Source organism: Ixodes scapularis, unplaced genomic scaffold (assembly GCF_016920785.2).
Source record: "Ixodes scapularis isolate PalLabHiFi unplaced genomic scaffold, ASM1692078v2 PGA_scaffold5__190_contigs__length_132052651, whole genome shotgun sequence".
Taxonomy (NCBI): Eukaryota; Metazoa; Arthropoda; class Arachnida; order Ixodida; family Ixodidae; genus Ixodes; species Ixodes scapularis.
This window is the reverse complement of record NW_024609880.1, coordinates 86,326,972-86,341,193: the sequence shown is the minus strand read 5'-3', so window position 1 is coordinate 86,341,193 and position 14,222 is coordinate 86,326,972. Positions and strand designations below refer to the sequence as shown.

The 14,222-nt window shown below is 40.2% G+C and overlaps 1 protein-coding gene across 1 annotated transcript; it reads left to right on the top strand.

The window, feature by feature from the left end:
- The first annotated feature begins 6,337 nt into the window (after positions 1-6,337).
- Positions 6,338-13,732, top strand: LOC115327957. The gene is made up of 3 exons (XM_029989026.2): positions 6,338-6,390; positions 8,269-8,420; positions 13,227-13,732. The coding sequence occupies exons 1-3, from the start codon at positions 6,339-6,341 to the stop codon at positions 13,557-13,559; spliced, it is 537 nt and encodes a 178-aa protein (XP_029844886.2). The 5' UTR covers position 6,338; the 3' UTR covers positions 13,560-13,732.
- The last annotated feature ends 490 nt before the right edge of the window (positions 13,733-14,222 follow it).

Below are 14,222 nucleotides of genomic sequence, written 5' to 3'. Positions count from 1 at the left end.
GTAGGAAGGGAATGTACCGTGATATTTATAAATATGTCACATTCTGCCTAAAATGTCAGCAACGTATAGTTACCAGCCATAGCACCAGCTGGACTCGTGTAACCTGTTACACATCCTGGCTATCAATTTGAACGAGTCGCGATCGATCTCTTGGGGCAACTTCGCGCCACTCAAGCTGGTCACCACTGGATGATTGTGGCGATGGACCATTTTTCTCGTTATGCTGAAACTTTTTGCTCTCCTTTCTGTGGGTGCTGAAAACATTGCTGCTTTTCTTTTAAAACAAGTATTTATCCGCCACGGCCCTTCCAAGCACCTTATCAGCGACCGTGGAACAGCTTGTACAACTTTTGCAAACTGTACACAGACCAATCACCGCGTATCATTCGCAGACGAAGGGCATGGTTGAACGTTTCAATAAAACAATTGTTGATACGTTGTCTATGTATGTAGAGTCAGATCACCAACACTGCGATTCTGTTCTTCCCTTCATCACCTAAGCGTACAACACTCTAGTGCAAGATATCCACGGCTTTTTTCCCTTTTTCCTGCTTCACCATCGCCCATCGCACTCCAATGACTCTTCTCGACAACCTTTTAGAATATACTGCTGCAAAGCAAAACTCCAACCTGCAGTGGCACAACTCGTCTGCCGCGCCGAAGAAGCTCGTCAATTGGCACGATTACGCACAGTCTCCTCTCAGCAGCGCCAATGTCAACTCCATGATCAGAGCCGTCGCTCGATTTCCTACTCCATTGAGAATCTCGTCTGGGTTGAACACCGATTCTGCGCCGAAGAAAGTGAATCAGTCTCCTTCACCGCTACGCAGGGCCCTTCTGCGTCAGCCGACGGTTATCAGACCTAACATAGCAAGTGACACTACAGCAGTGTTGGAGTTAACGCGTTACTAGTAATGACGTTACTGGTAACGCGTTACATTTTTCGCTAACGCATTAACGTACTCGTTAGTATCCTGAACGACTAACGAATAAAGTATTTTCATTACTTTTGTATGGTATCGGCTACCAAATTACGTTACTCGTTACTTTTGACCACAACTGGTGAAATACATTAGGTATTTGGGAAAAGGTCATGACGCCTGATCTAATGTTTAGAATAGCAATCTTGTGCATAAAACTAGAGACGTTAGGGGAACTAAATTTAGGTCCCTAAGCTCAATGGAGAATGTAGAGTCTCTGCTCGAGGGGAAACTACTTGCGCTCGAGCACGCAATGCCCAGGCAATGCCGTATCTTGCTGCTAAGACTTCTGAACCTCTGATTTCCTAAAACGGTGGCTTTTCCACTTATCAGTCCATCTATTCACCCACCCATCTCAAAATCCTGCTCAAGCACGGAACCAACGTCCGTCACAGTGAACTTAAAAAAAAAAGAAAAAAACCTTTATGACCAAAACAGACATCTGTTAAAAGGCGACGTTATCTGGCTTCTCGAAGGCGAAACAAACCTTCGGCTACCAGCTAATTCCATTCGTCCTTTTATTTTTTTTTCATAGTGTCACCACCCACAAGGCTTCAGCGAACGAGTGCGTTACAGCCCCCTCCCTCCCCTCCCTCCTCTTCCCCCTCTGCTTTGTGCAGCAGAGGTGGACAGCGGGGCGAGGGGGGGGGGGGGAGGGAAGAGAGAGACATCCGTTTAAAACAGTGGACAACTAGTGGCGAAGCGATTCGCTCGTTTCTTTAGTTGCAATAAAAAAAAAAAAAAAACTTTGTGGCATTTTTTTACTTTAGCTCTCCCCCTCGCTGCCTAAAAGTTCCTGAATCACTTTTGTACACAGAATAATCTTTCGCTTGATTAGTCTTTACTTCACTAAGGTCATAATAAAAAAATAATAAAAAATTAAACCTGGAAAGAAAACTTACAAAAACAAAACTTTCTTTTTCCCCCAGAAAAATTAAGAGGTATACCGCTGGTTAAAGTAACTGGATTGAGCGACTTTACTGCTGGTAAGAGGCAGCAGGTGATTATAACCAGTGTGCTGGTAACCGGTGTCCTGTCCCACATAGTGAAGTAAATCAGTCTCTCTTAATAGTAGAAACCAGACTGTTACTAAAACCGGCGTACAGATGAGGGGTGTTGGTTGGCTGGTTGTGTTCCAGCAGTCCCCGTTTGCATGTTGTAGTTTATAAAAGCACATTGACTTTCGATTGGTCTCGTGAAAGTTTTCTCTTTCACGAGACCGAAGGCATGTTTGTAAGCGAACACATCTCTGCCGAACATATGTACTCGAACACAGAAGTAACGTAAAACTAACGTAAAAGTAACGTTAGTTAGTTTTCAAAAGTAAGGGTAACGGTATACCGTTACGTTTGTAAAAAAGTAACCTAGTTCAATAACGCGTTAATTTTTACGAAACTAACGAGTAACGCTATTTCCTTACTTTTTTTTGGCACAACACTGCGCTACAAGAAGCAACGGCTGACTGTCGCAAAGCTGGAAGCGACATCATCGATGTCGCCCGTATGAGACTCTACTTGCCACCCTTCATTCCATTAACAACTTCGACAGTGCAGCTACGTTCGAGAAACCGCCGCCACAACGGTGGTGGTGGTGGGGTGGGAGGGGGGGGGGGGTTGTTTTGATGAAGACGACGACGATCGTCTTTATCGGTCCGCTGGTGGGGTCTCTCCTGCGCGAACTGGAGCGGGGAGTATGAGTAAAAGACCGAGGCTGAAACGGACCGCTCTTGACCTTGTTCGTCATTTCTACCGTAACATTATTTTTGGTAGATAATTGACAAATATTATAGGAATTTTTGTATTGAACCAAAAGCAACAATCACGTACATGAAAAGTTGCAACGTGTTCTATTTGAAGTGTAGTGCCGTAGTATAGTTTGCTAAATTGCCTTTAGAAATAGTTTTATGTACCAAAAATACGTTTCCGAAGAAAAATAATACAATTCAAACTGGTTAAGTATAACATTGAAACGATTTTACGTTTCTACTCGTAACCGTTATTTCTGGGCATGACACTGGGGAAAAACATTTGAAATATGGCGTTTTAACAGCCCTTGGTAACAGCCAGTAATCTTTCATTGCACATGTATATCTTGATTTGCTTTAATCATAGGGAACAAAAGCGAGAAACTAATCGCGCAAATGAGGTAGATGAGCGATTAGTTGTCCGGCTTCGTAAACAAGGGCGATGGACTTTTCAGTTTTACCATAGTCGGAAAAATATCACGCGTTTAGAAGAGACTGCACATTAGTGTACAGATAGACGTATATCCTTTGATAACAATCCCTGGGGTGCTTTACTGAAAATATAAAACCTCCTGCTCGTTCTGACTGGCACGAGGCCTTGAAGCATCTTTCCAAAAGGTAAGTGAGCAGCCGTTTTCAGGAATTGGTTAGGATGTTCCTCCTCATTTAAATATGGTGCCTAACGCAATAGAGCACTTCTGTAGCACCCTATTTGGACACAATATAACTACATATACATAAGTATATTATTGTTTAGAGGCACACGTTAGCTGTAAGAGCTTTTTCATATTTTATGCAGTTAGGTCGAAATGAAATGACTTTACTTGATTACTAAGACTTTTTATTTATTTATTTTTTTTTTTTTGGGGGGGGGGGGGGGAGGGAGGGGGGATTGCGTTACAAAGGAGACGAAAGCTGCCTGAAGTACTCAATAAAAAGTAAATATTATTTTTTTTTTGTTAGGGGTACTTTCATTTGCAATACTCGAAGTATTATTTTTTATATGCAAAGTATTTCACTGACCATAGCCAAAAATCTCCTTCGTAAAGTACTGATCACGCAGAAAAAAGGTTGATGCCATATTGATCCCTCGCAAATATTCTATCGAGAGAATTATTAACGTCGGAACAGTTTGATTCGCAATTCATTTTCATCAATTCAAATTTTTAAGAGTAAATTGAACAAAACGGTTTTATTCATAATCTTTTTGGGTATCGACAAAAAACCACCAAATGAACTAACTTTACGAAAAATAAAAGGAACGCGTGCATCTTTTTACGGCACTAAAAACACACACACACATACACTCAATTTAGACGCGTGTTAACGTTTCAGTTTTTTTAATAGAGCGCATTTTTGCGCCAGCTGTCATGCTCCCCGTGGTAAAAACGGGCGACTACAGCCGGACCTCTCTCGTAGAGAAAAGGAAGTGTGGTGCGACCCGGGAAAAGGAAATGCTGCGTGGTTCTAATGACGCTGAAAGTATAAGCCTTGATTCTTGGGTTCACCTCCGTCATCTGAACAAGGCGTCACGGCGCAAGCTAATTGCGCGCTTTGGATACTAGAGGGCAGGACGACAAGAGCGGAGTGCGTTTTGATAGGAAACAAACTGCAGAGCGTGTTCAAATTGCGTGATTTCTTTAAAACTTCGTTTAGCGCTTCGCGCGTCTTACGCTTTTTTTAATTTGAGTTGAGTTACAGCATTGTGATAATGACTGGAGAGTTTGTTATTGAACCCGAACCTTTACATTCACTTATTAAATGTATATTACTGAAAATAAACTAAGTACCTAGGTATACTGAACGTTATAATTGACAGTTTGGGGAGCGTTTTGTGAAACAACTTCTGTATGCATGGTAGCTAGAGGAAGCCACATAAGGGTTCCTAAAAATGTCACGGATTTCATTACGACCCAATTTATATGATATTGATGTATAAAAACAGGAGGCTTAGGTCAATTTCAGCAGGCTATGCTGTTAAAAAACACATGCAAAGCAAGAATACATTTTTTTTTAAACAGCCTAGATGGAAAAAAAAAATTATACAACACATTTACAAGGAAAAAACAAATTAGAGATATATATTTTCGGCGCGAAACGAATTTGTAGTTGGCGCCGCGGGAGCCGCCAATAGTCACGTCCCTGCCGCGGCGCCGGTTGAAGGCCGCTGCCCTCAATTCCTGCCAGGCGCACAGATTTATCACGTGGTGCTTGCGCTCTTCCAAGAGCTTCCTTTGGGCGCTAAAAGTTACTTATTAATCTTTGTATTTTGTTGCACTTCAAACAAAGATAAATAAGTAACTTCTGGAGCCTATATGAAGTTCCCGATAGAGCGCAAGCACCACGGGGTAATAGCGGCCTGTCACGTGACCAGAGCGGCCAGTTTTCCGCGGGCTTCTTCGGGCGCCAACCACAAATTCGTTTCGCGCCGTAAATATAGCTCGAACATTTTTGTTTTCGTTATAAATTGGTCTTATGACGTTCTTTTTTCACCTAGGCAGTTTAACATAATTCCTTTTTCCCTTGCATGTGTGCTATAGTGGAAAGTTTTAGGTGGTGGCTTTAAACTGAGTGAGATTTTCATCCTCCCAGATATACCACGAGTGCGTAAGCGTTGCGTTTAGGATTCCGTTAACATTAAGGCGCATTTACACCGAGGAAAAACGCGTGTCGAGGGCGATTTTTTTTTAATCCCGGAGAAAAGCTCACCGGAGAAACACTCACCGGAGATAAGTTCACCGGAGAAAAACTCACCCACTTTTGTGCGGTCCGGAGAAAAGCTCTCCAGTCTTTTGAAGGATTCGGAGAAAAGCTCACCTCGAATTAAAATATTATGCAAAGTGGTCGTTATCATTTAATAGCAGTAGTGCTACTAAGGTTTTAGGCGTATCTCACGCATGGCGGCACACCGTACGTCAGAGGTAGCGCGAAGCTATTTTTCGCATTGTACTTAGAGAAGGGATTGAGCACTGTGCTACATATATACTTTGTTTGGAGAAGAAGGCGCCAAGAAAATACCTTCTAAACCTTTTGACGCTGCGCGCTCGAGTCCGGAAATTTTTCATATGCTGCATGTAACTGAAGTGTAAAAGCGCTAAAAACAAAGGATAAGTATATAATAATCGCTGTCGCCCATTCACTGGAGGCTGTTGTCTACGAGCTCGTGTGCAGTCACGAATGCCAAGAAAAAACGATCGCAGGAAGAAGGCAAACAAAACATTCCCGTGTTCTCTCGACAAGCGCGAGGTTCCCCGAGAGGGCACCGACGTCGAAAGGCGCTGCGTGGCTGCCTCGTTTTTTTTTTTTCGTTTTTTTTTTTTCGATGGCGGCGTCTATTTGCCCTTTGTGTGAATGCGCCTTTAGGTGCATTCACACCCATTTGCGCCCATGAGCGATGATAACTTGATGATTTGAAAGGAATGTCCCTCGACCACAAGCGTTGCTACGCGTACTTTTAAAGCATATAAGAATTAAATACCCTGGGATTGTTTTCTTAATTCAAAACGTTTCTGAAGAGTATTTCAAGGAGTACCTATTTGCGCAATATTTGAATGCGTTCCGTTTGTAATGGTCTTGCACGTGTAACGTTTTTTTTTAAATTTTTTTCAGAAACCATGAAGCAAGTCACTGCCGCACTTCTCGCTATCTTCTTTATCACCTCGGGATGTGAGTGTGAACACCAAATGCAGAGTTGCGAACATTCCTTTAGTTTAGTTTGTTTTGATAGGGAGGGGTAACTAAGGCCACTGGTATGTCAGTGAACGCCTCGTAATCATGCGACGGAGCATGACAAGCAGTTTAAGATTAAAACAGAGTAGATCTTGAAAACAAAAGACCAATTGATTGCGATCATTATAAAAATGCTTATTAAAGTTTTTGTTGTGCAAATTAAGTAATTCGTAGAGATAAATTCTAGCCAACCGCAGCATAGGTTAAACATTTGCTCTAAATAGGAATGCCCAAGGAAAAAAAGTTCTCTGTCTGATATCTTGTAAATCTATAAAAACATTGTCGAAAAAAATGAATGAGTTGTTCATGACATTCAAATTATGCAGCTTTTTTTGTGGTAGGACTTCCGCTGCCAATTGAATATTTTCTCAGCTATTCCCTCTCAGATACTAGCTTTTGACCTTCACCCCGGTTGCGTGAAAACATACTTTTAAATGTATGATTCAGAGATATGTAATGCATGAAAAAATCATAATATTATTCAAATTAACGAATTAGTCACTACGTTTAGATCTTCTAGAGCGCAGCTCTTAGCCGACCGTTTCCGGCTTGAGCGGCGACGCCGTCGCCGTCGCCGTCTCCGTCGCCGTCACCGTCGGCGTAACCGCGCGTAGCAATATGAGACGTTTCCAACAATGAGGTCACAGGTGACGTCACGTGTGACGTCATGAAGGCAAACTTTTCCCACGAAACGTGGCGGGAAATTTTTCCGCTACATTTAGCGGGGAAATTTTTCCCTCGTGACGTCACACGTGACGCCAGTCAACCCGGGAACTTTTTTTTTCTAAATTTAGGGAAACAATTATACCCTCGTGACGTCACACGGGACGTCACGTCTGACGTCACGTTATCCTACACTCTGTACCCTCCCCTCCTCCTCCTTCTCAAGAGCTGCACTCTAATTGGGCATTACAGTGAATTGTAAACACCTTTCATTTTTTTTTATTTACACTAATTCTGAAGTAAGTTCAAGCATTCATATTGCGATGAAACACGCCTATAAAAGCACATAAATAATTAATAACTTTTTAAAGCCACAATATACCTAGTGTGTGAATAAAGAACTTTTAAAAAATTATACAAATAGGTACCTCAGGAAATAAAAATAAAATATTATCGGGAGCGAACTGCGAGCCACGGTGGACGCCAAGAGTAAAAACTAACAAACTTAGGAATTAGGTAACTGATGTGCTTAAATTTACTATTCTTTATATATAGTCTAGTTAGTTGGTCAGTACCAGTGACAAGTTTGTAGCAGCGGACAAAAATATCGCATATTCGTTATTAAAACGAAAAAACCGAACAAACAACAATTCAAGTACTATGGTTCGAGGCTATGTCGATTTTTTTTTTTGCATCGCATGAGAAGAATATTTTTGTGCTCCTCGTCTGCGGTATGACCTCCTGGAGAAGACGCTAGGTGTTTGTCGCGCCGCGGGACATAGAACAATGATTCTTCTTTAGAGAAACGGATGTGAGATAGCTTTGTCCGCAATTACGAAATTGCCAGTGGTATTGCCCACCAAACTTCGCATATTAAGACGGTAATTACCATTTTTTATCAGCTAAGTTGTATCTTTTTAGTAATTTCCGACGTCCGACATGGCGAGCAGTTTTTCTCTCAAGAAAGTCCCTTTTTCTTTCAAGCAGTTTATTTAGTATTTTATGGTATTCACTGGAACACCTGGTAATTTTTAGCAAAGCGTATTCACAAATATTTCATTTTTTATTTTATCCTATCAGTCACTTTATTTGATATACATTTGAAGGTTTTAGTGATAAATATATGCTACATTGTTTTTTTACGCTTTGAAGGGTGCCTGGAAAAGGAGGAAATTCTGGACGTGATTGTTGACAAGGAGTCTAACCGTGTGGGACAACAAGCAATTCAAGTCGGCCAAATTCTACGTGAATGTGCCCAGGGCATTAAAGTTCACGTCGCACAAAACCAAGGACTGGAAAATGAAGTAAGTTAACGGATCTGGAGCTATCGATTATTCGGAACTTTTTGGCGAATATGGATTCAATGAGAGATGGTAAACCCAAACTACTAGAAGGTCATAACTAATAAGAAATTTAAAATGCACTCTGCATGGGATTGAACAAGAGGGGTGCACACTAAGAGGAATGCAGCGATAATTGTATATTATTAAACAGCCATACTTTTCGCAAAAATACATTTCGTTGGTTCTCTCCAAATTTTTTAAGAGACTATGATGTGCAGACTAGATATTGAGTTTTCGAAGGTAATTAACAAACTAAGGCTTTTTTTTGTATCTTAACCAAAGTTTATTGCATGATGAACTAGTACATAAATTATCCAGGACTGCAAAATCTCGTGTGTGCTTGTGGACGAAACACTGTTGCAATAGGGTAAGATGTTATTACTCCTACATAAAACAAAACGTACCGGACAACTTTAGGCCTAAAAAACTTTCATACATGTTACAAAGCCGAACAAGTTAGAATCTTTGTATATTTGAAACTTTGAAAATCATAAGATGTAAACACACAAAAACAATGCACCAACTCAAAAAAAAAAAATAAAACGACAGATGGTTGCAAGTTTGGTGAACCAGCAAAGTTATTACGCCGCTTGCTCAGCTCTCCTAACAATGTCAAGTGACTGCAAATCCAAATGTCGATCTCGCTACATGTTGTAATAATGTGGAATATAAGAATACCGTACCTTTTAACCGTAGTTTGTGAAAACCCTTGACTGAACAAAACATTTTATTTTTCTCGGAACCCTTCGCCTTTTTAGTGGCTACTTAAACGTGTATTTGTAGTAATTGCATACTAATACGGGTATAGATATACAATTTGTCAACTGGCATGATTCGCAGCGACCGCACCTTCACGTCAGTTTGGAGTTCAGAAAATTTAGTTGCATGCATAATGTTTGTTACTATAATTCGCAGAATTATAGCCATTTTTTTAAGTACGAGCAGGAACCATAAATTGTTATTCCGTTTCGTAGTGCAGACTTCCTACAGTGCCTGATATGTCATATACCTAGTACACGCACAGGGCTAAAATCGAAGGCGGTATATATAAGTAGATACTGTTCGTAGGCGGTTCGCCAGGTAGTCCAAATGAGCTCCGCATGACAGATATTCATCAAAAAGCACGCCCAGATACCTTGTAGATGACACTTATTCTAGTGGTGCGCACCTGTAGCTTTTACAAGCGGATAAGCGAAGGACTAAGGGGGCCGAAAGTTTTATAATTTTGTGTGGGTTATGAAAGCACATAAGTTTTGTTTTATCGACGTTTACAAAGAATTGGTTCCAAGTGAACCACGCCATTAGTTGGAATATGTCATTTTATGAAGATGATGTAGCTTCGAATTCGCCATTTCCATATAAACCCTAAGTGGTTTCGTTGGTGTACTGAAATACTCCCAAGGAAAAGTGAAGCCTCCCAATATTTTTAACATAGATGTTGAAAAGGAGAGGTCCTAAGAGAGGTCCCTGGGGATGTCACAAACTTATTCTCAGCGTCACCAATCTTTACTAGCTGTTCACGGCCTGGAAGGTATTTAATCAGGAAGTCATTGAATGGGCCTATGAAAAGCAAATGCTCTAATTAATGTACAAAAACCCGTGACTAACTGAATCAAATTTCTCTTTGAGGTCTAGAAAAAGACAGCGCAAAATTGTTACGATGAAAACTTGTGTGCATGTGATCGGACAGGTAATCATTATGTGCCTGTGTTTTGGCGAAAGCCGTACTGGGAACTACACAGTAAAGAATACTTCACACTGAAAGACGTCACTCTTTTGAAGACAAACCCTTTCATGATTAGAGAAACCACAGATACAATTGAAATGGGCCTGCGATTAAACATATAATTTTTACTTCTTTTTTAAAGATAGGCCTCATAACTGCAACGTTTAGGTAGCTGGGGGTTCTATCCGTTGAATGAGATGAGTTAATTATTTTCAGCAGCTCGTATTTAAGTTTGTTAAAGTTAGCCAAGAAGTCTCTCAAGCAAATACCGTCACTTCCAGGGGCCCTGGCCGCGGACATAATATTTATATTAAGCCTTAGATCCTTTTTTTTCATCTGCGGCAACTAAGCTGAGTTGGCTCAACCCCTCGCTGGACCAGTGGAAATATTGCTGTAAATAAACTCCGTCACTTAAAGATCTTGGACACTTCGAACAAATATTTCATTGAACTTCTCGCATAACCATTCAACATACCGGTCTCCAAAAGGTATTTGATTGATTGGTCAATATTTTCTTTCTCTTTCTTACCAATTAGTTTATGCATAATATCCCATGTTTTTCTGGGGTTTCTACTGCGATGCTCCAAACGAGCAACGTAGTGCTTTCTTTTCATAAGTCTCACATTGGCGTTAACCTTTTTACGTACGCTTCTAATCTCTTTTTTTTTTGTAAGTGCACTATCCTCGAGATTGGCTTTACATCTATTCCAGAGTGTGCCTTTTTCATGACACAACTTCATTATTTCAGCGGTGACCCACACATTTTCGCGTTTTCTATAATTCAACCGAATTCATTTCACACTTGTTATTTTTACTTTCTAATTGGTCAACCATTTTCGATAGGCAGTGTTGTGATCCAATATTACGAAAATAATCCAGTAATATTCATTTATTATTTTTATTGATAATTTTGCATAAAATTATAGATAAATATCTATAATATCTATAAAAAATATTGCAACATAATAATCAACCCGTTCCTCGTTTAAGGCACTACCAAACGCAATAAGAGATTGAAAACAGTGGTCTCCTACTTTTTGTTTAATTACCCCTGAGGCAAAGTTGAGTTCATTGAGTCTAACAATTATGTCACGAATGCACGGGCTTGTAATTCGAATTCACAAACTTTCTTCCCGTGATAAACTCCCTATGATATTTTATAGTCGAAAGCCCGACAACACATTAAGATATTCTGCAGCACCCAATTTAGTTACATTCATTTCATCGATGTTGAGATCTCCACCTGGAACCAGTGGACTGCTATTGTTACATCCGCTCAGAAAATATTCCAACTCGTCATAGAATAAAGAAAAATTTGAACTCGGTTGTCAATAAGTAGCGCAAATTACAAATGCCGCTGCATGTTTAAAAACTGTAACAGCCAAAACATCAGCATGACTAAGGGAGGTTCCAGCCTGCTCGGAGAGCCAGATACTTTTATTGAACATAAGTATTCCGCCTCCCCTTTGATTTTCTCTTCACAAAGTAAAGGCGTGAAAACCACGAAAAAAAAGTTACAGGCCGCTATGTCAATATTTGTAGTGTTCATATCAAAACACCCAGGCCATCTAGTCGATCTGTCAAATGAACCAGTGACAGGTCCCAACACTTTTGTAGAGTTCCTAGAATAATGTGCACTGCGTTTTCTTACATTAATGTGCACTAAGCCAACCGGTAAAATAAAGAAAATTGTATTTGTTTATTAATTTATCCTTTGAAATATAACAAACATATAACAATATGACAAAGAATTACATCAAGAATATAAATGTTTATGGAATATCTGTAACTTGTAGATAATACGTTAGCTCACAATCGGGGGCTGAGATGTATCGGCGAGGTGACGGTATCGTTGACAAGGTCTCGTTCATCTAATCGAAGTTTACTAGCGATTTTCCATGAACCATATTGAACAAAATATATTTTACCCCTCAGGTTATGCACAAATATTTAATGAAAAATATATACGCGTGGTTTTGATCTATAGCGCTGTTTGTCTACACACGCAAGTTCGGTAGTGCTGTTTCAAATACAAGGAGAACTCGTATATATAGTTATTTTGTGAAAGCTGAAAAGTGGCGACGTTTAATATTTACTTGCAATCTGTAATTTTACCCCTGGAGATATATGGATTTTGCATAAAACTGCCACTCATAAAAGACGACAATGACATTTTTTTTTTAAATACAACCGTGATAAAAAAAAGTTGATACTTTAGATGGAACGAGTTTGCAAGCGTACGGGCGTAGAATATGATTGCCCTGCTATGCAACTAAGTTATTCTATATTGTAGATAAGTGGCAACGTTTACATGAATGCGAACGCAGCACATCGAATCGGTCAGGCACCAATGGCACGCTGCTTGTCTTCCTACTTATTCCTATTCTACCCACTTGCTACCAATAAAAAAGTAAAATCTCGATTGGAAGCGCTACGGTCGCATCCATATAAATGCAGTCGTTGGCTCATCTCATTATAACGAACATTACCTCTAAATATAAAAATAGATTGTTTAACCAGAAGTTACTCGTGAATACCACATAATCTATCTCAGTAAAAATTTCCATTGAGGGATATCGTGAACAAACATGCCTCGAGCAAGGACAGATCGCCTATTTGTATTATCTGCGTCCTCTGCTCTCCGGATATAAATCTTGCAAGGTAAACACTTCAATTCTTGTGTCAGGTGTCACGTTTAAATCGGCTTGTTTATAACTATTCTAAAATGCTCTGCGAACCATGTTCGCAGAAGAATATCAAAACATTTATAAGGTACAAAACCCGTTTTTTGTTGTTCTTAGCAGATTTACTTGTATTTTAGTATATTTGAAACCGAATTGTTTTTAAAATTGGAACTGGTTTACTATAGAGCATTGATCTAAAAAGACTGTGCACTTTTTCTAAGTCAAGTATGCGTCTAAAATATAAAGCGGTGTTTAAAATGTGATAGTAATAAAATAGTTCATATAATGCTTCCCCAAACAGCGTTCTCTGAACTTTCTCCATTTGCCAATAAGCAGTTTTATTTTCTCTCTTTGCAGACTGCTGAGTATTTCTTCAAAAGACTGTGGGCTGGTGTGCAGAAAGTTGTCGACAAAGTAGCGAACGTTATAGGCCGCGCGTCAGAAGGTTTGAACTATGTCACCAAGGCTGCTGAAGTCATTACAGCAGTAATCGGAGAGAAATTAGGCAGTTATACCCTTAGTGACGATCAGGTTTCCTACCCGAATTTGTTGACTGAGCTCGGCAAGAACCTGGACAGCATGGGCAAAAGTCTGATACAAAAAGGCTCAGAGTTGTGCTCCACGTGCAGCCAGAAAAAGCTGGGTGACATCGAGAAGAATTTCGTCAAGAAAGTTCTTTCCTCGCTTTAGGAAGTTTATTTCTTGCACATAAATATATAAATACATAAATACATTACTACTAATTTTAGGAAACAAACAGTCCTGTGTAAAACATACCGCTCAGAACTTCGTAAAGCACAGCTGCAATTTCGCAAAGGAATGTCAATTAATTACGCAAATAAAAGAAATGAAATGTGAAGAAACATGTTTGTACTCCCTATTTACACTGCATAGAGGCAACTACGATAATATGACGTCCATGAGCCCCTACATCTCTCGATTAACATTGTTAAATAAAAATTCAACTATTAAGGCGCTCTGACATTGGGGAAAGAGTAGGACACCTTTGTCCATCAACACGAGGGAAACATGTTTTTGGCAACGCTGTCACATTGAGCAAATAGCAACGTTCGAGAAACATATTTTTTGTCGCCCGACAATTTTGTTCGCCGATTTGTTTCGCGACAGTCGAGGAACACCCTGTCACACCGCACTGACGGCGCGACCAACACGGGGGACACTCCGACATCTTGTTTGTTTACCTTCGCCCGTTCGCGGCGCTGTGGCGCTGGAAATGTGACTCGACAAAGTGCTAGTGCTTTTGAAGGGCGGAAATTACCACGGGACGACATCAACCAGTGACCGTGTCAGACTTCCTGCGTGACTTTGTAGAATAAGAATAATGTTTAATGA